Raw genomic sequence first — 22,755 nt, forward strand, 5'->3', positions numbered from 1 at the left:
ACATACACACCCATTCACACCTATAGTTACATTTCTTTTGCCACATTAATTTTACACACTATCATTATAGATGCAAAGAACGGTAAGTCAAAGGAAATTGAATGCACAGCGGGGGAGGATTGCAAAAGCAAAAGTCAGGAAAGGGGAAGCGAGAGTTGTATTTTTTCCGAGGACACATAAATCATTTTTGTACTAGGGTTTTGATCCCTGATGAAAGAGAGGGCGAGATGTTACAGACATGCCCCTCCTTGGATTTTTACACTCTCTTTTAAAATAACGCTTTTCTTGAGGTTTTCTGCCTTGCAATAAAGCAGCTACTAACAAATTAGTTTTATAAGAAGATGTTCTTATGTCCTGACACACTTCAATCATATCTGCCAAATATATTTTAGAAGGTAAATCAAATTCTTTTTTGATATCATGGGCAGGACTTTCCTGTTATTTTTAAAATCAGCCAATTGTTTTTTGTTTATTGGTGAGTTAGCCATGATTAAGACAGAAGATCAATGAATTCCTGTTTTATTTTTTCTTCAAACGAGGGAGAGATTTCCCTCCATTTGAGGCAATTTTAGTCTTTGTTCTTATACAGTGGGGCCGTTAAGTTTCTGCAGACTATTGGCTTCTTGATTAAAAGGGAAAGCTCAAGCCTGTGAGAGGCGTGAGACTTTGAGAGTGAGGAGCTCATACTTACGAAGCGCTTGCCCGCCAGGTGCGTAAGATGAGAATCAAGGCGCCGAACACGTAGACACGGGACTCGGCGTGGGATGTCCGAAGGCAATTCGGCACGTCGGGGTCACCAGTTGTGATTGTGCGGCTGGCTGCCACACGGTGACGACCTCGTCTGCTTTTGGGACCCTCGTGAGGGTGCACCTGAGCTAGGCTTGTGGACCCCCGAAGGGGTGAGAACCCTCGTTAGGGTGAGCCTAAGCTAGGTGGGTCTGGCTCTGCTAAGGAAGCACGAACACCAAGGTGTGTTAAAACGCATCAACCAGCTCAGCAGGATGCCAAAAGAACCCCTACTGGCTGATTGAGACGGTATTTATTAAGGCATACAAGAAGGGTTTTCGTAATACAACATACGGTTACATGATTGGTTAAAATCTTGTTGCAGGGCAAACTTAAGCAGGCTAAAAGCTTTCTATAGGATGTGGTTTTCTCTCATGTCTGGAGTTCTCCGGACAGGCTTTGTGGTTTAGCGTTTCTGCGTAAACTACAGGTGCTTTAGCTCGACAAAGGATGTGGTATTTATGTCTTTAAGCATGTTAGCTACAGAAAACTCTGGTGCCAGTGACTGACCCAGATTGGATTCTACATATTGAGATCAGAGGTGAAATTCAGCAGGTTCGGACAGGTTCTGGAGAACCGGTAGCGGAAATTTTGAGTAGTTTGGAAAACCGGCAAATACCACCTCTGGCTGGGGAGGGAATGGAGATTTTGCGGTCTCCTTCCCCCAGGAATGGGGAGTTCGGGAAAGTCGTTCCATAGCGGACCTTTGGTCCTTCTTGATCCGAAGACTCATTTTAGAGATGGGCCAGGCTTCCCTCTGACCACAAAGCTCCCCGCACCCACCACCTCCTCCTCCTCCTCCTCTGCAGAGCCACAAATCCCCCAACATGGCGCTTTTGCTTTCGGTTTGCGCCTTCTGGTTAAAGTCCCTGTGCCATCGAGGGTTTTGTCAGAGGTGCATTGGTTGCTCATGGGCCAATTCAAAGCGCTGCTCATCACCGATCAGGCCTTTCGTGGTAGAAGGCCTGGATCCTTCAGGGACCCCCATCTCCGGTCCTCTCTGCCCCATCGGGAAGAGCAAATGCACCCTGAATCCCCTGGAGCCACCCCAGCCTCCTGCCGTCTCAGTTGTGTCCTCTGGAACAGGGGTCTCCAACCTTGGCCACTTGAAGCCTGGAGGACTTCAACTCCCAGAATTCTCCAGCCAGCAAAGCTGGGAATTGAACCAAAGCTGGCTGGGGAATTCTGGGAACTGAACTCCTCCAGGCTTCAAGTGGCCAAGGTTGGAGACCCCTGATATTTTAACAGATTAACAAATGGAAGGGACCTTATAGGTCATCTAGTCCAACCCCCGCTCAAGCAGGAGACCCTACACCATTTCTGACAGATGGCAGTCCAGTCTCTTTTTGAAAGCCTCCAGTGATGAAGCTCCCACAACTTCCAAAGGCAACTCCTGTTCCATGGGTTGATTGTTCTCACTGTCAGAAAATCCCTCCTTATTTCCAGACTGAATCTCTCCTTGTTCAGTTTCCATCCATGATTCCTTGTCTGGCCTTCAGGTGCTTTGGAAAATAGCTTGACCTCCTCCTCCTCTCTGTGGCAGCCCCTCAAATATTGTCCATGTCTCCCCTGGTCCTTCTCTTCACTAGACTAGCCATGCCCAGTTCTTGCAACCGTTTTTCATATATTTTAGTCTCCGGTCCCCTCATCATCCTTGTTCTTCTCTGCCCTTTTTCTAGAGTCTCAACATTTTTTTTATAGTGTGGTGAGTAAAACTGGATGCAGTACTCTAGGTGTGGTCTTACTAGGGCTTTATAGAGTGGTATTAGTAGCTCACTTCATCTTGATTGTATCCCTCTGTTAATGCAATTTAGGATTGTATTTGTGGGTCCCACCATCCAAAAACCTCACAGTCCAACCCCTTGCTCAAGCAGGAGCCCCTGTACCAGCAAAGCTGGCTGGGGAATTCTGGGAGTTGAAGTCCTCCAGGCCTAAAGTTGCCAAGGTTGGAGACCCCTGCTCTGGAACATCACCTGCCCAGGGGAGACGCTTGTGGGACCCACCCTCCAAATGCCCTTTTAAGAAGACCTCACAGGGTTTTCCAGAGTAGGATTGGGGTGTCTTTGGAGCCCCTGTAGATTCCCCCCTCCCCCCACCGAATGTTACTCTTTTAACACCGAATGTTGTCCCTTTTAAGTTGGCTTCCAACGACAGGTAGTCCTCGACTTACAATGGTTCATTTAGTGACCGTTCAAAGTTACAACGGGACTGGAAAAAGTGATTTATGACCGCTTTTCACAGGTACGGCCTTTGAAGATCATCCCCAGGATCACGTGATCAAAATTCAGACTCATGGCAAGTGATTCATATTTATGACCGTTGCTGTGTCCCAAACTCACCTGATCCCCTTTTGTGACCTTCTGACTAGCAAAGTCAGTGGGGAAGCCGGATTCACCCAACAACCAAGTTACTGGCTTATCAACTGCAGTGATTCACTTAACGACTGGGGCAAGAGAGGTCGTAAAATGGGGCAAAACTCACTTAACAAATGAGGGCACTTAGGAATAGAAATTTGGGGCTCAATTGTGGTTGTAAGTTGAGGACTACCTGTATTCTAAGCTGCCCAGAGTTTTTCTTCAGTTTTGTGTCGCTTGGGAAATTGTGCTCACTTTCCCCCCCCCCCTCAGAAACTCTCCTGTTATTCCAGATTTGCTTCCGGGCGTTGTCACTTCCGGGTTGCCTGTAGGGCCGTTTTTCACCCTCCGGAGGCTTCAGGGATGAAGCACGACCCCCCCTGCGCTCCCCCACTTTTGGCACACAATGGGAAAAAGGTCAGCCATCACTGGCCTCCATCATTTCTGACAAATGGCAGTCCCATCTCTTCTTCCAAGCGCCCTTTTAAGACCTCGCCCCTCCACTTGAAGTTGACAGAGCACCGGTCCCTCAATGCCTCCAGGAGCATCACAAAGTCACACATGCACTTGGAGCCTCTTTTCAGCGGTTTGTAAAAGCCTTGGGCAACTTCAGCAGCTTGTTGGCTAAAGGAAGGAGAAAGTAACGCAGCATCTCCAGTCCCATCGCATTCCCATTGTTCTTTATTTACGTTGCCTCCAAAGTGAAAATTCAGAAAAAAAGAAAAACGTAATCTTAAAATCAACCACGTCCCTTATGAATCAGAGAGGATCTTTGGAAGGGGGAAGGAAAATGGGAGAACTTGGAGCCTTCTTAGCTGAAAAGGAAAACGTGGGGTGGGAGATCATATTCCCCTCTTGGCTAGGAAAGCAATGCCAGTTCTTTTTTTTATCACCTCCCAAGGAATAATGTGTATTCTTTTCAACACAGTTGAATATAAATAACAACATTACAGCCTCAACCTTTGCCTTTTGCAAACTTAATAAGTGTTAGCCATTTCATGTTTTTCTATCTTGAGAACAAAGTCCAGAAACGGTTTCCAACTAGAAATAAAACTGGATGTATTCTTGTCTTTGATTCAAGCACTTAATCTGGCCATTCTCACTGCTGTTGATGTGGAAAACAATGAAGTTCTCTCTTTTTAAAAAAGTTATCATTGTTAAAAGAAAGCTATTTTTTCAAGTTCTTTGTCCATTACTTCTAAAAAAACCTCTCTGATTTAATTTTTATATTCCTTTTTAGAATCTTGTATATTAAACCATGAATCTTTCTCATTCCAATATTTTAATTTTTTTGTGCAATTTTTAACAAATCATTTTATTATTAATCAACAGGAAGGAAAGATTTGATGTGATCAGCAATGCAGCCCCATTGCTAGTTCCCTAGTTCCTTGAGATCCCAAAGCCTATTCACACAACCATTATTTTAAGGGACTTCTGGAAAGGTATCAAGGATGGTGATCACAGCAGAAAAGGTCCATCTCCTGGATCCCACTACTTGTGACTCCTTAACAGCCCAGACCCACAACGTGCCTCTTCTGCTAGAGCTGGTGGGGTGGACGGATGTGATTGGAAGAGGGGGTCTCATTCCATGAAGGGCTTCAAAGGTCAAAAACAGGACCCTGAATTGGACCCAGAAGCAAACTGGCAATCAATCTTGTGCAGCAGAGGTGTGTGTCGTTCTTGGGGTGCATAATAACTGCCCACATCACCCCATTTTCTCCTATCTGAAACCTTCCAGAGGCTCTTCTAGGGAAGCCCCATGTAGAGTACACTTGAGTAGTGCACCTAGGATGGTTATATACATTTGACTAACAAATCAATAAACTCTGGGCATCCCTAAGGAAGGAGTCTGGAGAGGCAGGGGGTGCATATCTGGGTCGACCAGGGTCCTCCCCAGAGGAGGCACGTGGGGAAGGGCTGTGCCTGAGAAAGAGGCCCCAGAACGCTTGGGCAGGGCAGCTCCCCCCCCTTCCTCTGATTTCCACAGGCAAAGGCTGTCCTGGGCGGCTTCAGTCCGTCTCCTGTCTGGCTCCTTTCCAAAATCCTGGCTCAGGAACCAGCCTCTCATTTGCCAGGGATTCTCCTGACCCACAAAGTCCAGATTCACACAGCGGACGTAACTGAGTCAGTCACGTACCTAAGAGATACCTTTCTATAACCTCCTCACATTGGGTTTCTTGCGACCTGGGTGGTTTTTCCCTTCAGGGACTTGTGTGTATTGTCTGTGGATCCCATTTGCATGAGATGCTGCACCATCAACCGACCAGCCAGTTAAAGCGGACGAAGGTTACGCCTGCTGTGAACCCAGAGAGAAAAGGGGGGACCTGAAGGAGAGGCTCATCCTGCAGATGGCCAGTTTCCAGGGACTCACCAGGAATCGGAAGGTCCCCCTAATGGCCTCTGCCTTCTTCAGGGGTAGAAAGACAGACGGGTGAAAGGGAGGCAGAAGGTCCCTCAGTCAGCCACAGCCAGAGCCTCCTTTGGGTTCTGCTTTCCCTGCAAGGCTGGCCAAGAAGTCAGGCTGGAAGGAGGGAGGAAACTGTCAGCTGTTCATTTCTGCAGAAATAGAGAGTCTCCCCTTTGGGACAGAGGTCCAAATCTAGCATGCTGCTTAAAACATGGCTCAGATATTCACACAGAAAGTGTGTTATTTACAAGAAACCTACGTGAATTATTTCACAGGATTAGTGTTCACATCTGCTCAATTGCATTTGTCCTTTTGGGTAGAAGTTTGCATTTGTTGTACTTCATACAAGAGAGTGAAAGCTTCCTATCCTATCATTGTCAGGAATCGCCTGTCGCAGGCCTGTAGATCAGTGGTAGTCAACCTTTTTCTACCTACCGCCCACTAATGGATCTTTCTTGATGGAAAAATTTCCTTACCACCCACCAGTTTTTGCGCAAGTGCGGAATATTTTTTAGAAAGGAGGGTGTTTTTTTAAAAAAAGAAATCTACATACGTTTTATCTTTTTATTTCTACTTTATGCATGTTTGTTTTTAACTTTATAAAGTTTAATTAGAAAAGAATAAAGTAAATTGAAATTAGCTTTACTAGTGATTAATGAGATCTTTGAGGCTGATGTTGCCAGACTAAATATTTGATATCTGGTTTGATTTTCGTAAGGAACAAACGAAGGTCTCCTCTTTCTGTGCTTTTCCTTTTTATCTCCTTTTTTTAATCTTCCTTAGGGCTATGTACAAAAGTAAGGCTGAGCTGGTTAGCCCACTTATTATTATTAGCCAACAATTCTCTCCTGCCTTTTCTTTCTCCTATTTTGCAACTGCTCTGCTCGGCTTCTGCCTGTCTCTGCTCGGCTTTTGCCTGTCTCTACTAACAGTTTCTACTCCTCCCCTTCCTCTTCCCACGTGTTTACAACTGCTCTGCTAACAGTTTCTATTCCTCCCCTTCCTCTTCCCACGTGTTTGCAACTGCTCTGCTAACAGTTTCTATTCCTCCCCTTCCCACTCGCACAAAAGGAGGTTTTAACCACCGAAATCCCCACCGCCCACCTGGAATCCCAAAATCCCACTAGTGGGCGGTAGGGACCAGGTTGACGACCCATGCTGTAGATAATACCATCCCACTCCAACAGTTCTCCAGTCTGTTTTTGGAAACTTCCAGTGAGGGAGCACTCACAATTCCAGGATGTAAGCTATTCCGCTGGTTTTGAATCATGGAGACCAGAAGTGGTGGCGACATTTCAAGGTGGCCTCACGTCTGCAGGAAAAACGGGAATGATCATTTCTCGGCTTCTCTGGATGTTCTCCCTCTGTTGATGCAGCCCAAGACTTCACTGTCTTTTTGGGCATCTCCACCTGATTTCCCACTGGGAGGGGCTGTGCGGGGTCTCCCCTCCCCCCAGGCCCAGAAAAGGCTCCCGCTCCCCCCCCAGTTCCGCCCCTCCCCCCAAGAGGCGGAAGTGGATTTCCTGAAGTAACGTTCGCTTTTCCTTTCCCTCCTCTCTCACCGGTTGCGCCTGGACGTCTGCCTAGCAACAATGATGACTTGAGGGTACTTTTTTTCAATTGGTTGAGCTTGGCCAATCGCCGGCTTCCTCTGGATTGTTGCGTTGTTGATCGCCCTGGGTAAGTCTTCGTTTGCTTCGAGAGAAGGCAGCGATGGTTGAGGATCGCGGCTAAGATGGCCGTGAGCTCTGCGCCCCTCTGGCTCCTGGTGCTGCTGGGGGTCTCCCTCCACGAGAGCTGCGTTGGTGAGTCCCTTTGGGACCTTCGGGGGTTCCGGCCTCTTTTTCTTCCAGGGACTCTTTCTCTCTCCTTTATTCCCAGAAATAGAATCCTGCTTCGGTCCACTTTCTAGTCCGCTCCCCTTCCCCACTTTGGCCGTTTTGAGATTAGGTCCCAAAGCCTGGATGGGACTCTGCTGCCTCCCCCCCCCCACTTCCCCAGGAGAGCCCCTCTGGGAGCAGGACGAGGGTGGCCCCTCCAGACCTCAGTCAAGTCTATCTGGGCGCCCCCAAGCGCAGTTCTTTCCCTCCCCCAAAACGGAGATTGTGGGAAAGCGGCGTTTGCAGGAGATCAGGTCAGTTCACAAACTTCCGGGCTGCCTTCGCCCAACCCCTCCGCCTGGGTCCCCTTCCCTGCCTTGAGCTGGGATTCGTGGCTCTTTGGGGCTTCTGGTGCTGGGAGGACCCGGCTTGTTTCTGGAATGGGTTCCGTGTCTTGGCAGAGGCTGCTGCAGTGGAGCGATCCGGGCTCAGATTGTCCTATGAATGCAGCAGGATGAGAGTCTGGAGAGAATAATCAATAATCTCCCTAAAGATTCCTCCTTCCTGGATTTCACTTTTTTCTTCAGCTAAAAAGACTTTGATGTTCCTCGATCAGGACTTTGAGTGACAGAAACTGAAATCATTTTGTCTGTTTATCTTGGATTCCCCAGAGGGGCTTTGAAGGGGACAGGACCCTCCCCACAGAGACAGAATTCAGGGAGAGGATCCCAGCTGAGCCCCCCCCCCAACATGATTGGTCTCAGCAGGAACCCCCAAGAAGCCTCAGGGGGGGCAGGGGGTGGGGCCAGGGAGGGGAGGCCCCAGGGGCTTCTGGGATGAGGGGAATTCTGGGAGTTGAAGTCACAATTGACCCAGAATTTATGTTGCTAAGTGAGACATTTATTACATGAATTTGGACCCATTTTATGACCTTTCTTGCCACAGTGAATCACTGCAGTCGTTAAATTAGTAACATGTTTTTTAAGTGAATCTGGCTTCCCCATTGTCTTTTCTCATCAGGAGGTTGCAAAAGATGACCACACATGACTGCAACCGTCATAAATATGAACCATTTGTCTCAGGTGTCTGAATTTTGATCATGTGACAATGGGGGAATGCTACAATGGTTGTAAGTGTGAAAAATGGTCATAAATTACTTTCTCCAGTGCCCTTGTAACTTCAAATAGTCACTAAATGAACTGTTGTAAAAAGAGGACTACCTGTATAGTGCTTTTACAGCCCTCGCTAAGTGATTTACAGAGTCAGCATCTTGTCCCCAACAATCTGGGTCCTCATTTTACTGACCTTGGAAGGACAGAAGCCTGAATCAATTTTGAGCCACTCAGGGGGTGGAGGGGCCCATGGATTTCTGTGAATGAGGGGAATTCTGGGAATTGAAGTCCAAATGGCTGAGTCTGGGAAACTCTGATTTAGGCCTTTACATTGAGAGTCTCTGATCCTGTGAAGGGATGGAGAGCCAGGATCCCAATCCCCTCCCGAGGAGGCTGAGGGGCATTTCTGCCTTTCTTTGGGGTGACAAAGGGCAGGATGAGCCCCAGAGGAGGACAAGGGTCAGAGCAGCTTCTGGGGAAAGCGAAGGGGGAGATTCAGAGGAAAAGCCTCCGTGAATGATGGTTTCAGGGCCCTAACTGGGTTGCTGAGATGAAGGAATCTGGGGATCATCCCAGTGAGATTCCCTGTGGAAGGAGGGGGAGCCCCTCTGAGTCCTGGGTTCAAGGCCGATTCCTGCTCAGATGGCTGAACTCTGGGAGGGGAGGGGGATTTTCCAGCTGGGGGGGGGAGAGGGACAGGAGGAAGATTTGGGAGGCTACGGGGCTTCATTGCCCCTCCCTCCCCCTCCCCCCCTTTGCCTCCCCATATTTAGGTTTCCTCCATGGGTCAAAAGGGCCTCTGGTCTCACCCGGATTCCCCCTTCCTCTTCCCCTCCCCCGTTTTATAAAATCTGCAGCTATTAACCAGCCATTTTGGTCCCCAGTGATGGGATTTTTTCTCTGTGAATGGAAAGTTGGGGTGACCAGGTGGGGTTTCCTTCTGCTTTTGAGCTTCTGGGAGGGTGGAATCCCCCCTTTTACCTGTGGAGCCACTGCAGCCTCCTTGGGGCAGAGACTGAGCAATCCAGAAGGGGGTTTGAGGGAGGCCTTGCTGGAAGGGGGGAGGGCACAATTGGGGCAGGTGAAGTTTGGGGGACCCGACCTTCCCCTCCTCTCTCACCCCCCACCTTCCCTGCCCTCCAACCCTTCAGGCCCTCCAGAAGGTTCTTCTCTCCCTCTCAGTCACTCATTCCCCCTCCTGCCTCCTCTCTCCCTTCCTTTCCTTCCTTCCTCCTCTCCCCCTTCCTTTCCTTCCTTCCTCCCCCTCCACCCCCTAGTCTTCTTCCTCCTTCTTCCTCCCCAGAGCCTCAGATGGGAGCCTCCATGGGTCCTTGACTGAAGCCCCCTAACTCTTCTCTTCTGTCTCCCTTCCAGACGCCTCCTCCCACTCCCTGAAGTACTTCTCCACCTCCATCTCGGACCTCAGTCAGGAGCAGCAGCCCCACTTTGTCGGTGTGGGTTACCTGGATGATCAGATCTTTGTTCACTACGACAGCCACAGCCGGAGGATGAAGCCTCGAGCCTCCTGGATGGAGAAGGTGGGGAAGGACGACCCCCAGTACTGGGACAGAGAGACACAGATGGCACGTGGCCAAGAGGAGGCGTACAGAGGAGACCTGGAGACTCTGAGGAGTCGCTACAATCAGAGCGTAGGTGAGTGATGGGTCAGGTGGCTCCTCCGGCCCCATAATCCCCTCCCCAGGAACCAGAGGGGGGGAGAAAGGGGGGTCCGTTCAAAGGGAAAGGCTCCTTCCACTCCTTTTGAAAAGTCTTTTTTTATATATGTTTATTTTCCTTTTTAAATCCACATAAGATTGTCCTTGTCTCCATAGCTGACATTTTCTGCCAATTGCAGTTAATGGAAACGTGTTGAAATTTCTCCATCTCTCTTTCTGGATGTTGATATAAACGGAGGTAAAAAGGGACCAAAATCTTCTCTCCCGCCATGACAGTTGGGGGGGTTCTTGGTGGATCTCCTGCTGTGGGGGAGGAAGGTGGATCCTGGGGGAAGCAGATCCTCCTCCTTCTCTCTGCTTCCACCCCAGAGAAATGAGGGATCAAGTGGAGATCCACCTGGGGAGACTAGATCCCTTTCCTTCACCCCCTTTTTGGGGGGCAATGAGGGGGGTGGCAAATGCCAGGAGCTCCTCCTCATCCTCCAGTTGGAAGGAGAGGCCAGGAGGCCCAAATGGGGTGGGGGGCTCTTGTGGGGGGGGTGTCAGAGGTCCAGGATCCTCCCAATGGGCTTGAGGGGGAAAGACAGGTTAGGAAGAAACCTCCATTTGGGGCCCTTCATGGCTTCCCCTCCTTGGTCCCTCAGGCTGAACTCCTGCCCTGCCCTCTTGGAGGGGCTGCCCTGGATTTGGGGGGAGGCTCTTTCTTCATCCTCCCTTCCCTTCTTCTGCCACCTTTGGGGGGAGAAGATTCCCCTCCAAGGAACCTCATTTAGGAAAAGGGATGGAAGGAAATGTGTGTGTAGCTCAAGGCTCCATTTGGCTGAGGAAAACCTTCTCCACAAACATCAGCCGTTTCCCCTCCTTTCATCCCACGGAGGTGCAGCCCCCCCCCATTCTTCCCCCCTCCCCTTACCCCTCCCCCCCTCCAGGCAGACCCCAGAGCTCTGCCAGTCTTGCCCAGGATCCCCCCAGATCCCTCCAGGTCCCCTGCTGGCCTCCCAGGGGATCAGAGCTGGACCCAGAGGCTCCCCCTGGTGGAGGAAGGAGGAAGGAGAGCGTCCAGAGTGGAGGGGAGCCTCCTTTCCAGGCTAAAGAGCCCCCAAAGGTCCCAACCTTCCCCCCAAGGAAGGCTGCTTCCCCCCTCCCATCGCCTGGGTCGCCTCCTCTGGACCTTCCCCAGCTCCCTCCTCTCCTTTTATGAGGCCTTTGGACCACAACTGCACCCAATACTCCAGATGTGGTTGCTCTGCCTGGATTCATGTAAAGGGTTTATGTAACATTTCCCTCTCTTGTGTTTTCAATACCATTTTAATGATCCCTGATGTCCTGTCAGCCTTTTAAAAAATTATCTGATTTTTACTAAAAGTTGTTTTTTAAAAAGATAAAAACGAATAGAAAGTAACATAAAATAAAAGATAGAAAGGAAACCAATCAAAGAAAAATAAAAAAGTATAAGAAAATAAAACCAGTGGAAGAAAAAAGACATGAAGAAATGATTTCTGATATTCTTCTCAGCAGTTATAAACAAAAATATATATTTAGCCTCTCTAAAGCAGCCTTTCTGAACCTTTGGACCCTGCAGGGACCCTTGAACTATTTTTCAGATGTCAGGAAACCCCTGAACATCCAGGCTCAGAGATGGGCCAGAATTGTTTCATGCGTAGACCTGTAGAGATGCATTAATAGCGTTCTTACACTGAACATCAAAAAGGAAAATTGCCTTTTCAATGTGATCCCTGTGCTTTCTTTTTGCTGCACAAACATTCAATTCTGTGCCAAACCTGAGATAAGAACACATTTCATCTTCAAGGGAAAGAAGACAATTTCTGTCTTAGCTTTTGTTGCTTCTGAAATGACAGAATTTGTTCTCAGAAGTTGAAAACTGCAGTCAAATATTTAGTGGTTTCCTGTGAATGGCAGGAGATTCTTCTTCGACAGAAATCCAGGACTATTTTTCCATGGGGAGATCAGGGAATCTCCTCCTGAGGGCAGATTCAGACTGGATCTCCCAAGGATCTTCCTCTTCCTCCAAAGGGAAGTTCTCTGGCTGAGCAGAAGATGCAGAAAAAGGATCCCCTCACCTGTCATTCAAGCCCACACAGGAGTAGAAACAATTCAGGATTTCCTTTTGGTTTTTTCAAACATTCGGTTTTCTTTTAAATCCAAGAATCTGTTCACTTGAAGTTGAAATATCTTCTCCGGGGCCTTCCAGAGCCTGTAAGCTTCAAAGTTCATTTCAAAGGTCAATAACCCTTTGGGTCTCCAGGTCAGACTGGGCCACTTGCTGCTGTTGCTGAGGAAAATATTCCTTTGGGGCCCTTCGAGGCTTCATTCCCACATTGCACTAAACCATGGTTTGCTTCTGGTTAGCCAAAAGTGGGAACCATCCCTTGTGACTTAGTGCTATTTGTGAACGTAGAACAGGATTTATGGTCACAGGGATCCCTGCAAGCTTTTTCCAGATCGAGCAGATCCTCTTTGAGGCCACAAGATTCTCATTCCCTCTTTGAGGCTGCAGATTCAGGCAACTGTTCCCTCTCTGGGATCCCTTCCTCCCCCCCCCCCCAAGAGTCTCCCCTGCGGAGGAATGGCAGAAGGAAAGATGGAAGGGTCTCCGTCCTTCTGTTTCTTTGCGACTCCTTCTTTTTTCAGTCTCCCTTGAGATCCTCTGCTGGCTTTTCCAGATTTCCTTTTCCTGGGGAGCTTCAGGGGCTCCATCCTGGGGGGGGGGGGGAATGCAGGGATGCTGGTTGAGGGAAGGGAAAAGGGCAATTACTGATGGGGACTTATTTCCCTTGAGTGCTTGGGAGGAAATGGGGGTGTCAGTGCCTGTTCAACGTCACTGCTGGGAGGGGGTCTCTGCCTATCTTCAGGAATCCCCAAACCATCCTCCTCTCTGTCTTTTAGGCCTTCACACATGGCAGTGGATGTTTGGCTGTGAGCTCCAAGGAGACGGGAGCAAAGGAGGGTTTGAGCAGTATGGCTACGAAGGGAGGACCTTCCTCACATTCGACAAGGAGGCCCTCACCTGGGTTGCTCCCACCCCGCAGGCCCAGACCATCAAGAGGAAATGGGACGCTCTTCCAGGACTGAATGAGGATAAGAAGACCTTCCTGGAGGAAATCTGCATTGAGTGGCTGGAGAGGTACCTGTCCTATGGGAAGGAGACTCTGCTGAGGACAGGTGAGCATCCGGATCCAGGCTGGACTTTCCTCCTTTATGGCTGGATCTCCTGTAGACATTCAGCCCCTTTGGGTCCCTGGTCTTTAGCCTGTTTGCCCTGGTGGGAATCCCCCTCCTCCTCTTCCAGCCCCTCTTGCATGTAGACCCCCCCTCTCCCCTACATGTCCCCCTTCCCCCCCTGGGGTCCTTTACCCCTCCAGGATCAGCTGGGTGAGATTACGATCAATGGGGGAATAGCAAACAGGAGCCCCCACTGATGATTGCCCACAGCCCCTCCCTGCCTGGGGAGGACCCTCTCTCTCTTCCATTGGCATCAGTCTCTCTCTGCCCCCTCCCCTTTTCAGAGACAAAATCTCTTTTCCCAATTGATCAGTGTGAGATTCCCTTTGATCTCTCTTCCTCTTAAAATTGGGGTTGTGTCCCTTGGAAAGAGGCCCGGAGGAGCCTCAGATTCAGGGGAGCAGAAGAGGAGGCAAAAAGTGGGGAGAATCTTCTGTGTTGTTGTTGTCTTGAAAGGGAACCTAAAAGACCATCTCCACTATCCCTCCCCTGAAGGGAGCAGCCCAAGATCACTCAGAGTTCAGAGCAGCCAGAGAGGAATTTCCTTGGAGCCTCAATTTGCTTCCGGAGGTTTTTCAGGCTGAGTCCCTGGGAAAGACTCAAAATCAGGAGTTCTTCTGGTTGAGCCTTTTCCAGATGTGGATAATTTCCTAAAACTCTTGGAGAGGCTGCAAGTGTGGAATGTGAATCTCTGGGTTAAAACTAAGTGGTGGGAGATTTTCCTGCCCCTCCAAGTTTCCCATCCACCTTCCAGGCTCTGGAGGGGCTCAGGGTTAATTCTGGGGGTGCCGTTTCTGCAGAGACCCCAAAGGTGACGGTGAGCAGCCGGACGGAGCTGGAGGATGGGATGGAGACGCACGTCTGCCGCGTGGATGGCTTCTACCCCAGGGAGATCGATGCCTCCTGGAGGAGGGATGGGGAGGAATGGCTGGAAGAGACCTTCCATGGATTTCTGGCCCCCAACGCGGATGGGACCTACCACTACTGGCTCAGCATCCGGATCGACCCCAAAGAGAGGAGCCGCTATTACTGCCACGTGGAGCACGACGGCCTGCAGGAGCCTCTGGACTTGGAGCTGAAGGGTGAGAGGCTGCAGGGAGGGGAAGGCTGGGCTCTCTGGCAGGCTGGAGGGTGGTGGGAGAGAAATCTGGCCCCAGATGTGTCCAGATGTGAGCATAGCTGAGCCTTCATCCACTGGTCCTTCCAGTGTTTGAGGCACGTGAAGCTGCAGGGACCAGACCGTAGAAGTGACTTCGGGTGATGGAAAGGACAGAATCCCATCCCAATACTTGGCCGATCCTGATGAAATCCCCTCCGATCCTCTCTTAGGCCTTCCCTGCTTCTTTTCTCCAGCAGAAGAGCAGAAATGACGCTGAGCCCCAGAAAGAGATTTCCTCTTGTTTCCAATCCCTCGAAAGGACCAGAATCAGGAGGAGTCTGGGAGCCCCTTTTCTGAAGGGAGATGTTGGCTAAAAGGGATGAAGGTCAGCTGCCTTCAGGAAAGGCCGAGAGAGGCTGGACTGAGGCATCCGGAGTCAGAAAAGAGGCTCCCAAGTCTGAGCTTTTTCTCCATCAGAGACTCACTTTGTTTTCCTGCTTTGAAGCTCAAAAGGTCTCTCTGTGTAGCTCCTCTAAGAAAGAAACTGCACATTATTTTATGATACCTGAATTCCTGAGGCTCAGCATAAAACCCAAGGAAAAAACCCTCTCTCAGAGAACTCTGCATATGCTCAGAGGTGTCCTTGACGGATACTGGACTTCCAAAGTTGCAAAATTCAAATTCATTTTTTTATTGAGGATTGTCACCAGGATACAAGAAATACTCAAATATAATTGTTATGCTGATATCCCAGGCAGAATAAAATATTCCTTTAAGTTTTGTTGCTGTTTATAGCAAGCATCCATTCACAAGTGGCAGGATTGCTATTCAATGGGAATCCTGAGTTTTGTGCAGGAGAAATTTAAATTTAAAGTTCCCTCCTCAAACCTTCTCCCCTCCCCCCCCAAGCAATACCAATTTATAATGCCTTGGTAAGACCTTACTTGGAATTCTTCATCCAGTTTTGTTGGCCATGATATAGAAAAGACATTGAGACTCTGGAAAGAGTGCAGAGAAGAGCAACAAAGATGATTAGGAGCCTGGAGGCTAAAACATATGAAGAGTAGTTGCAGGAATTGGGCATTTATAGTTTAAGGGAAAGAAGAAGGGTGTGTGTGTGTGTGACATGATATGTTCCAGTATCTCAGGGGCTGCCACAAAGAAGAGGGAGTCAAGCTATTCTCCAAAGCACCTGAGGGCAGGACAAGAAACAATGGGTGGAAACTAAACAAGGAGAGAAGCAACCTAGAACTGAGGAGAAATTTCCTGACAGGGAGAAGAATTAATCAGTGGAATGGCTTCCCTTCAGAAGTTGTGGTTTCTCCATCACCGGAAGCATTTAAGAAGAGGCTGGAGAGCCAGTTGTCTGGAATGGTATAAGGTCTCCTCCTTGAGCAGAGGGTTGGACTGGAAGACCTCCATGGTCCCTTCCAACTCTGTTATTCCATTATTCTATTTCTGCCATTTTTATGTTATTTCTGGCCTGGACAAAGAAAATGATTAATGAAAGTGTGTACTTTTAAAAAAAAGGCTAGGTGATATGAACTATTTTACTTCAAATAATCAAATGGAAACCCTCAAACTGAAGGAGAAAAAAGATAATGTTCAGATCTGCCTAATTCCACTCAGAGTCATGACTTATTGGAGCAACCTATAAAGAGAACAAAAATGTTTTGTCAACAATTTTTGTTTACATTATTGTGTTGGTGAAGTTTTTGTTTTGGAAGCTGCTATGAGTCAGAAGGTGGCAAAGGGCTGTTTTTGAGGGGAAAAGCTAAAGATGAATTCAGTTGCCTTCATGCTGGGCCGGTGTGAGAAGAAGGCAGCGTCATGAGGAAACGTCCTCTAACAACGGTTATCAAGGCCTCTTCATGTTACCTTTAGAGGGACCCAAAAATGATCACATGGAGTTTTGAATTTGGGGTATTTCCAGCTTTCACTTCTCTAGGTCTCTTCCCTGATTGGGAAGATTGTTTGAGGTTCTCCTTCAATGATCTGCTCTTTCTCCCAATTCAGAACCAACCAATTCAAAATCCAACCTGGGGCTCATCATCGGCTGCGTTGTGGCTGCTCTTATCCTGGCGTGTGTGATTGCTGGAATTGTGGTATTCTTCAGTAAGTATCTCTTTTGGGGGGTGATGGAAGGAAGATGGGGAGATTCCCCCCAAGTCTCTCCCTTTGGGGAGCTTCTTCTGGGCTTCCTTCTGTCCTGTTTTCCCAGCCCTCTTGGGGAGGATCTGAGATCTCAGCCTCTTGCTGGGACTCCAGTCTTGATTCAGCTGAGTCTGAGATTCGGGCAGTCCTGTCTTCTTCTGAGTTGGGAAGAGGCATCCCAGTTCCTTTGTCCCTTTCAAAGGCTTTGGTCAAAGAGCAGCAGAGAAGGATTTCCATGGAAACCTCCCTCCCCTCCCAGCTGCTCCTTCTGCTTCCCCCAATTCCCCTCCATCCATCTCAGAGGCAGCAGGTCTCTCTTGGGGCAAATCAGGAGATACATTTAGGTTTAGGTTTAGGTTTATTAAATTTATAGACCGCCCCCTCTCCCCGTAGGTATTTTGTATTTTGAAGATCTTTCTGTCTTGGTTGATGGGACTAAGTGACAGTGAAGCATCTGGAGTTCTTGCTCCTACAGAGGGAGAGTTTGGATGATCTCTGGTGGTTTCTTTTGAGCTTTCACTGATTTTTATTCTTGCAGAGAGACGTCAAGATGAGTACAAAGCAGCCCCAAGTGAGTGATTTGTCTTCTTTACATGTAATCTCCAATTTAGAGCAGGGACCAGAGGCACCGTTAGTTGAGAGGGGTGTGTGTATGTTTGTGTCTTTCTCTTCATGCTAAGAACCAGGCTGAGGAAGTTGGGCCCCCTTTTCATTACAGCCAGGCTATTAGTAGAAGTGGGAGAAACCTCTAGGAGAAACATCTGGAAGAAGGAACCTTTAAGAAGATGAGAAGACACAAGTGGTGGAAGGTCCCTCTGACTGAGGACATGTCCTGTTTCCCAAGTAGGCAGAGAGGAAAGGCTTGGCCAAATGAGAGTCAGAAGCTCCATAAAATTAGGGATGAAAAGGGGGAACTTTGAGGGAAAAGGAGCTTTGGGGAATGCCAGCTGGATCTCCTCTTGGTCTCCTGTCCCAAAGGCTCACAACTGGTTACAGAAATAAACTTTGAATCCATCTGTATCTTTTTAGGCCAGCTCTGCCTTCTGGCTTTGTATGATATAAATAATAAATTTTAATAATTCTTTCCAATGCCTTTTAACCAAAGCAGTTTGATCCAAACTCTCTCCATGTTATTTGTGCATTTGTTATTGTGTGGGAGAGAGAAAGGGAGGGAGGCAGCTGGAGTCAGAAAGAGCTGAGCTTCCTATAAGGAGGGAGAGAGACAGACAGACAGACAGACAGACTTCTTCCCTCATCTCCTTTTCCTTTCTTTTCCAGCAAGTGAAGGAGGATCCAGCAGTTCAGGTAAGTCGGAGGGAGCAGCTGCTGTATGAGCCATTCTGACCCTTTGCAAGACTTTGGGGGGATGAGGGGATGAAAAGAGGGAGAGGCCCCCACTTTTTAAAGACCCCCCTAATTCATCCTCTGTGGGTTTTCTCTGAGTCTTCTACTGGTGGAAGAATAATTGCACCCACTTTGGCTTAGTGTTGAGGGCACCAGGCAAGACCGTGAGTTCTAGTCCTGCCTTAGGCATGAATCTCATAAAATCCACTTTCCTTGCACTGGTTGATTCTGCAGAGGAGAAGAAGAAACTCTCCCTGTTGGATTCAGGCAGGGGAGGCAGCCCAGAGTCTGCATGGTGGAGCCTTGGCCCCCTTTGGAGTAAAGAGACCTCAATTATTTGAGGGGACATAGGGAAACCACCAGTGAGGCCATGATCCCCAGTGGTTGGAGACTCTTCTGCTGTCATAGCTGAGAGCTGGCTGACTCTGGAAGGGGGGGGGTCCCTCTCTCAAAGATGTGCCCATCCAGGTTTAGAATTTGGCCCCAACTGAGACCCCAGGCAGGATTGGTGGGGTTACAGTGGTCATCTGAGAATCTCTCCTGGCACTCAGGAGGCTCCCAACCCACATTTCTGGTTGAGATTTCCTCTTTCTGACTCTGGGCTCACCAGTTGGGATTGTTGCTACTGTACCAGCCTCCCTGATGCATAGCCAGCTCCCTGCCTCAGCTGCTGGGGGCATCTCAGGGTTGGCATGGGGTTGCCCAGGATTATGGTCCTGGGAGACCTCAATCTGCCATCCCTGGGTTTGGCCTCCAAAGCAGCCCAGGAGTTCATGGCTGTCATCCGGGGTCCGACTGGAGACAGAGGTCACACACTGGACACGATCTTCTTGTCAGACCAAAGGCAACAGGATCTGATGGGGGAGTTTGGTTTTCATTTAGTGTTTTAAATATTCTACATGGGATTTTATTGAATTTCACTGTGAGCTGCCTACAGTCACCTTAATGAGATTGGTGGAGATGGAAGTTTAATTAGTAAATCAATGAAAATCTTTACGTCCTCTGAGAAGTTTGGGAAGCTGAAGAGGTTGAATGGTGAAGGGAGAGATTTCTCCTCCTCAGAGGATCCAGACATTCATTCATTCTGTCTCTTTCTCTCCAATCCAGGGATCAACCAGACTGCTTAGCAGCCCCCTTGTAGGTGAGTGGTCTCGGTGGGGGCCGTGTGGGGTGAGAGGGAGGGGGGACTTTGGGGTCCAAGGACCAAGTGAGGGTGAAGATGCTTTGGGGATCCCTCTTCTCTCTCCTATTCACCTCAAACACTGGAAGGTAAGGAGTTTGGGGGAGAGGGCTTGGGGGAGGGGTCTTCCTGCCCCCAAACTCTGATCCTCTGGCACCTCTCAGGCTCTGACTGTCTTGATCCAACTCACCCTTGAATACTTTCTCCCTCCTCTTTGCAGGGGACACGCCCAGCATGAGGAGAGAGGAGAGAAGAGGGGATCGGCCTCCTTCTGAATTAGGCCGGGCTCTCAGGAGGAGCCATTCAGGGCCTTCCTGCATGCTGCAACTAGGAGAGATTTTGGGGTCTTTCATCACTGTTTTTATCACTGAATCAGTAAACTTTTTCTATTATGACTGAGGAGCAGAGGAGAAAAGAAGATATTGATTGTTGCTAATTGTGGAATCAAAATATTTCAAATTAGATTTCGTAGATAATAGTTTATCATAGATAAATAGGTTACATAACACCCTTAATGGGCTTTTGCTGATTAGTCTTAGTGGATAGAGGTTAGAGGCTAAAGATGAGGTTTTAGAGATGGGTTTATAGAGAATGGGGTGAGGAATCGGAGGAAGAGTTTCTTGGTTTTACTTTAAGAAAGATTGATAAGTTGTTAATTTTCATTATATTTGTTGGAGATAAAGGTGGAGGTTACTTTTTGTTTTTTCCTTGTGTTTTATCTGTTTAATGTGATCTTCGATGAAACTATTACTAAGAAAAGTGTGGATTTTTAATTGATTGTTGCACCGTTATTTGACCATATATTTCATAACACAAAGTTTGACAATCCATATAAAGAGTGTAACATTTGACACTGATTTTTTTAATAGATTGCCGTTTATGGCTTTTCATGATTTAGAAAAACGGATGATGAAATCAATTGTCAGCCTGCTATCTCCTTAACAATTGCACATCTTTTGTAAGTTTGCCAAAATTTGTTTGATGAAAATAAATGATTTCTTTTCCTCTTACTTGATTGCTGTATCTTTGGGGAGGTTGGAATTAAGAGGGATTCTACCCTCCTTGTTGATCAGAGACCCCGATTCCAATTTCACTTTGAGTGATAGGAAGGGGGAGGAAGCAAAGCAAAATCTCGAAGGAGGAAGAACTGGGGGATTTCCTGTGTGCTCCTTCGGGGAGGAGGCAGCCATTTTGCTCCTATGTCCTGATGTTCCTCCAGCCTCACCAGTTGATCTTGTGCAAAAGGGCTACTTGGTCTTGGCTTGGTGGTGGCAGCAACAGAGGCTGCCTCTCCCTCAGATCCTCCTTTGCCTCAGTATTGGCCAAGCGGCTGGTCTTTGGGTCTCACCCAGGGGCCCTTCGGGAGACAGGAGCTGAATGACCAGCCACAGCCGTCCTGGTCCCCCTGCAGAAGGGCAGCTTCTCCTGCTTCTGGGAGATCCTCTCTGGGCTCCTCAGCTGCCCAGTCTGATGCAGCGGCCCAAGAGTGGGGAGATCTTTGATGGATGGGAAAGACGTCCCCATATTACAATGGTTGCTTTGGGAGCACGGAGGAGTGAAGAGGATGTGGGTCTGTCCAGGGTGAAATCTACTTACCTTCACTACTGGTGTGCAAATGTGAGCGTGCGCACGCCACCTCCACACATGCGTAGGACCTCCCGCACACGCACAGTGTCCAAAACAGATATGATGACGTCTGGGTGGGTGGCCGGAGCCTGCAAAGGTAAGGAGAACAGCGAGTGGGGGGGGGGAGGAATCCTCTGGGCCCCACGATTTAGAGTAGCTGCTTTCTAGCCAATATAAATCATGTGTCACAGCTGATCATGGGAAATACCAGTTCGCCCGACCCAATAGCATTTTTTTACTCCCAGTTCAGGCGAACCGGTCTGAACTGGTAGCCTTTCACCCCTGAGCCTGTCCTCCCCGTCCCTTAGGACTAGCCTCTTTGGAAGCTGAAGAAGAAAACTTGGAAACATTTTGCAAGAATTCGGTGCAGATTTCAGCCTCTTCTATGGATTCCAAACGTTTAGAAATGTATTTATTAATTAGAATATGTGACCGTCCAGCTCAGATAAGAGGCTCTGGTCAGCCAACACAATAAAAATATCAATACAAGAACAAAATACCATAAATATAAAGCACGAAAGAAAAATGAGCACCAAGGATAAACCAGCTAGCCACAGATTCATTCATTTTCTTCTACAGGGAGTCCTCGACTTACAACAGTTCATTTAGTGACCATTCAAGGTTACAATAGGATTCAAAAAAAGTGACTTATGACCATTTTTCATACTTGTGCCCGTTGCAGCATTCCTGTGGTCATGTGATCAACATTTGGACGCTTGGCAACTGGTTCATACTTACGACTGTTTCAGTGTCCTGGAGTCCCATGATCCCCTCCTGTGTCCTTTTGACAAGCAAAGTCAATGGGGAAGCCAGTTTCACTTAACAACCGTGTTACTAACTTAACAATTTGAGTGATTCATTTAACAACCATAGCAAGAAAGTTGTAAAATTGGGCAAAATTCACTGAGCAAATGTTCCACTTAACAGCAGAAATGTTGAGCTTAATTCTGGTCGTAAGTAGAGGACTACCTGTACCAGGCTAGAAACCAGGAGGCAGTGAGTTCAAGTCCCGCCTCAGGCACGAGAGTCAGCTGTGAGATTTTGGGCCAGTCATGGTGTCTCCACAGGGTTGTTGGGAGGAAAATAGGACAAGGAAAGAGCGTTATTTACGTCCTCAGCCCTGAGTTCTTTAGGAAAGAGATAAAGGTGAAGAAAGAAACTCAGGGGCTTAACTCTCTCCCGATCTCAAGGACCCCTGAAAGAAACACAAAAGGCCCTCGTGATTCAGCCTGATCCAGTGGTGGGTTTCAAAAGTTTTTAAAACCTCTTCTGTAGGTGTGGCCTGCTTTGTGGGAGTGGCTTGCCAGCTATGTGACCGGGTGGGAGTGGCTTGGCAGTCATGTGACTGGGTGGGCGTGACCAACTTGTAAAATGTGGTGAAACTCACTTAACAACGCTCTTGCTTAGCAACCAAAAAGTTGGCTCAGGAACTCTGGCATTTAAAGCACGCAAGTCTTAAAGCTGTCAAGTTACAAGACCCATGCACCCCTAACCCTTCAGAAAAAAAAAACTCCAGGGGTGTTCAAACTTGAAAGCTTTAAGACTCGTGGACTTCAACTCCCAGAATTCCTCCTCTCGCTTTTCATCTTGATGATGTGTGGATGGGCAGGGGGGAGGGAGCTGGAACCGGTTCTAAACGGCCCTGTAGATTTGTGGAACCTCTTCTATAGAAGAAGTTAGAACTGGGAGGAACCCACCCCTGGCCTGATCTAACGTCCAAAGGAAATAATGTCCCAGTCGGTTGGTGGTAGAGCCTTAGTCACATCCTTCCTTGATGACTTTAAGGATTGCGGTTCAAGAATCAGAAAATTATAAGCAGAGAACTAAAGACAAAATAATAATTGTGTGAAAGTCTTCTTTGCCTCTTTCCTGGGAAACACCCCCCACACACACACACATTTAATGACTTTGTCAAGATTGAATCGCTTTATTGCCTTCCAGCTTCTATCGCTAT

The 22,755-nt window shown here is 48.3% G+C and overlaps 2 protein-coding genes and 1 long non-coding RNA gene across 19 annotated transcripts in view; 2 read left to right on the forward strand and 1 right to left on the reverse strand.

Annotated features, from left to right (window-relative positions):
- Positions 1 to 21,045, reverse strand: part of LOC309383817 — a 31,626-nt gene extending 10,581 nt beyond the window's left edge. Inside the window, exon 1 of the long non-coding RNA XR_014173918.1 lies at positions 19,870 to 21,045. This is a non-coding gene — a long non-coding RNA (uncharacterized lncRNA). The remainder of the gene's footprint in view (positions 1 to 19,869) is intronic.
- The window catches only part of LOC309383779 (major histocompatibility complex class I-related gene protein-like), a 342,086-nt gene that overhangs the window by 238,479 nt on the left and 80,852 nt on the right, over positions 1 to 22,755 (forward strand). For 10 of the 13 annotated variants that reach the window (XM_081936656.1, XM_081936655.1, XM_081936667.1 and 7 more), the window contains 2 exons: positions 17,190 to 17,222; positions 17,930 to 17,956. The exons of 1 other annotated variant lie outside the window; for it this stretch is intronic. In XM_081936656.1, the coding sequence (XP_081792782.1) occupies positions 17,190 to 17,222; positions 17,930 to 17,956 (60 nt within the window). Of the gene's footprint in view, positions 1 to 7,193; positions 7,353 to 9,853; positions 10,133 to 13,062; positions 13,339 to 17,189; positions 17,223 to 17,929; positions 17,957 to 22,755 lie in introns of those variants that run through there. 2 more of the 13 variants (XM_081936657.1, XM_081936658.1) reach the window with 2 other exon arrangements.
- The window catches only part of LOC309383798 (class I histocompatibility antigen, F10 alpha chain-like), a 219,786-nt gene that overhangs the window by 156,912 nt on the left and 40,119 nt on the right, over positions 1 to 22,755 (forward strand). For 2 of the 5 annotated variants that reach the window (XM_081936710.1, XM_081936715.1), the window contains one exon: positions 19,396 to 19,533. The exons of 2 other annotated variants lie outside the window; for them this stretch is intronic. Coding sequence is in view for 1 of the 3 variants with exons in the window: in XM_081936711.1 (XP_081792837.1) it covers positions 19,103 to 19,122 (20 nt within the window). In the remaining 2 variants the exon portion in view is untranslated. Of the gene's footprint in view, positions 1 to 19,102; positions 19,137 to 19,395; positions 19,538 to 22,755 lie in introns of those variants that run through there. One more of the 5 variants, XM_081936711.1, reaches the window with a different exon arrangement.

This window comes from Natrix helvetica, assembly GCF_964273705.1.
Source record: "Natrix helvetica genome assembly, chromosome: 1".
Classification (NCBI taxonomy): Eukaryota; Metazoa; Chordata; class Lepidosauria; order Squamata; family Natricidae; genus Natrix; species Natrix helvetica.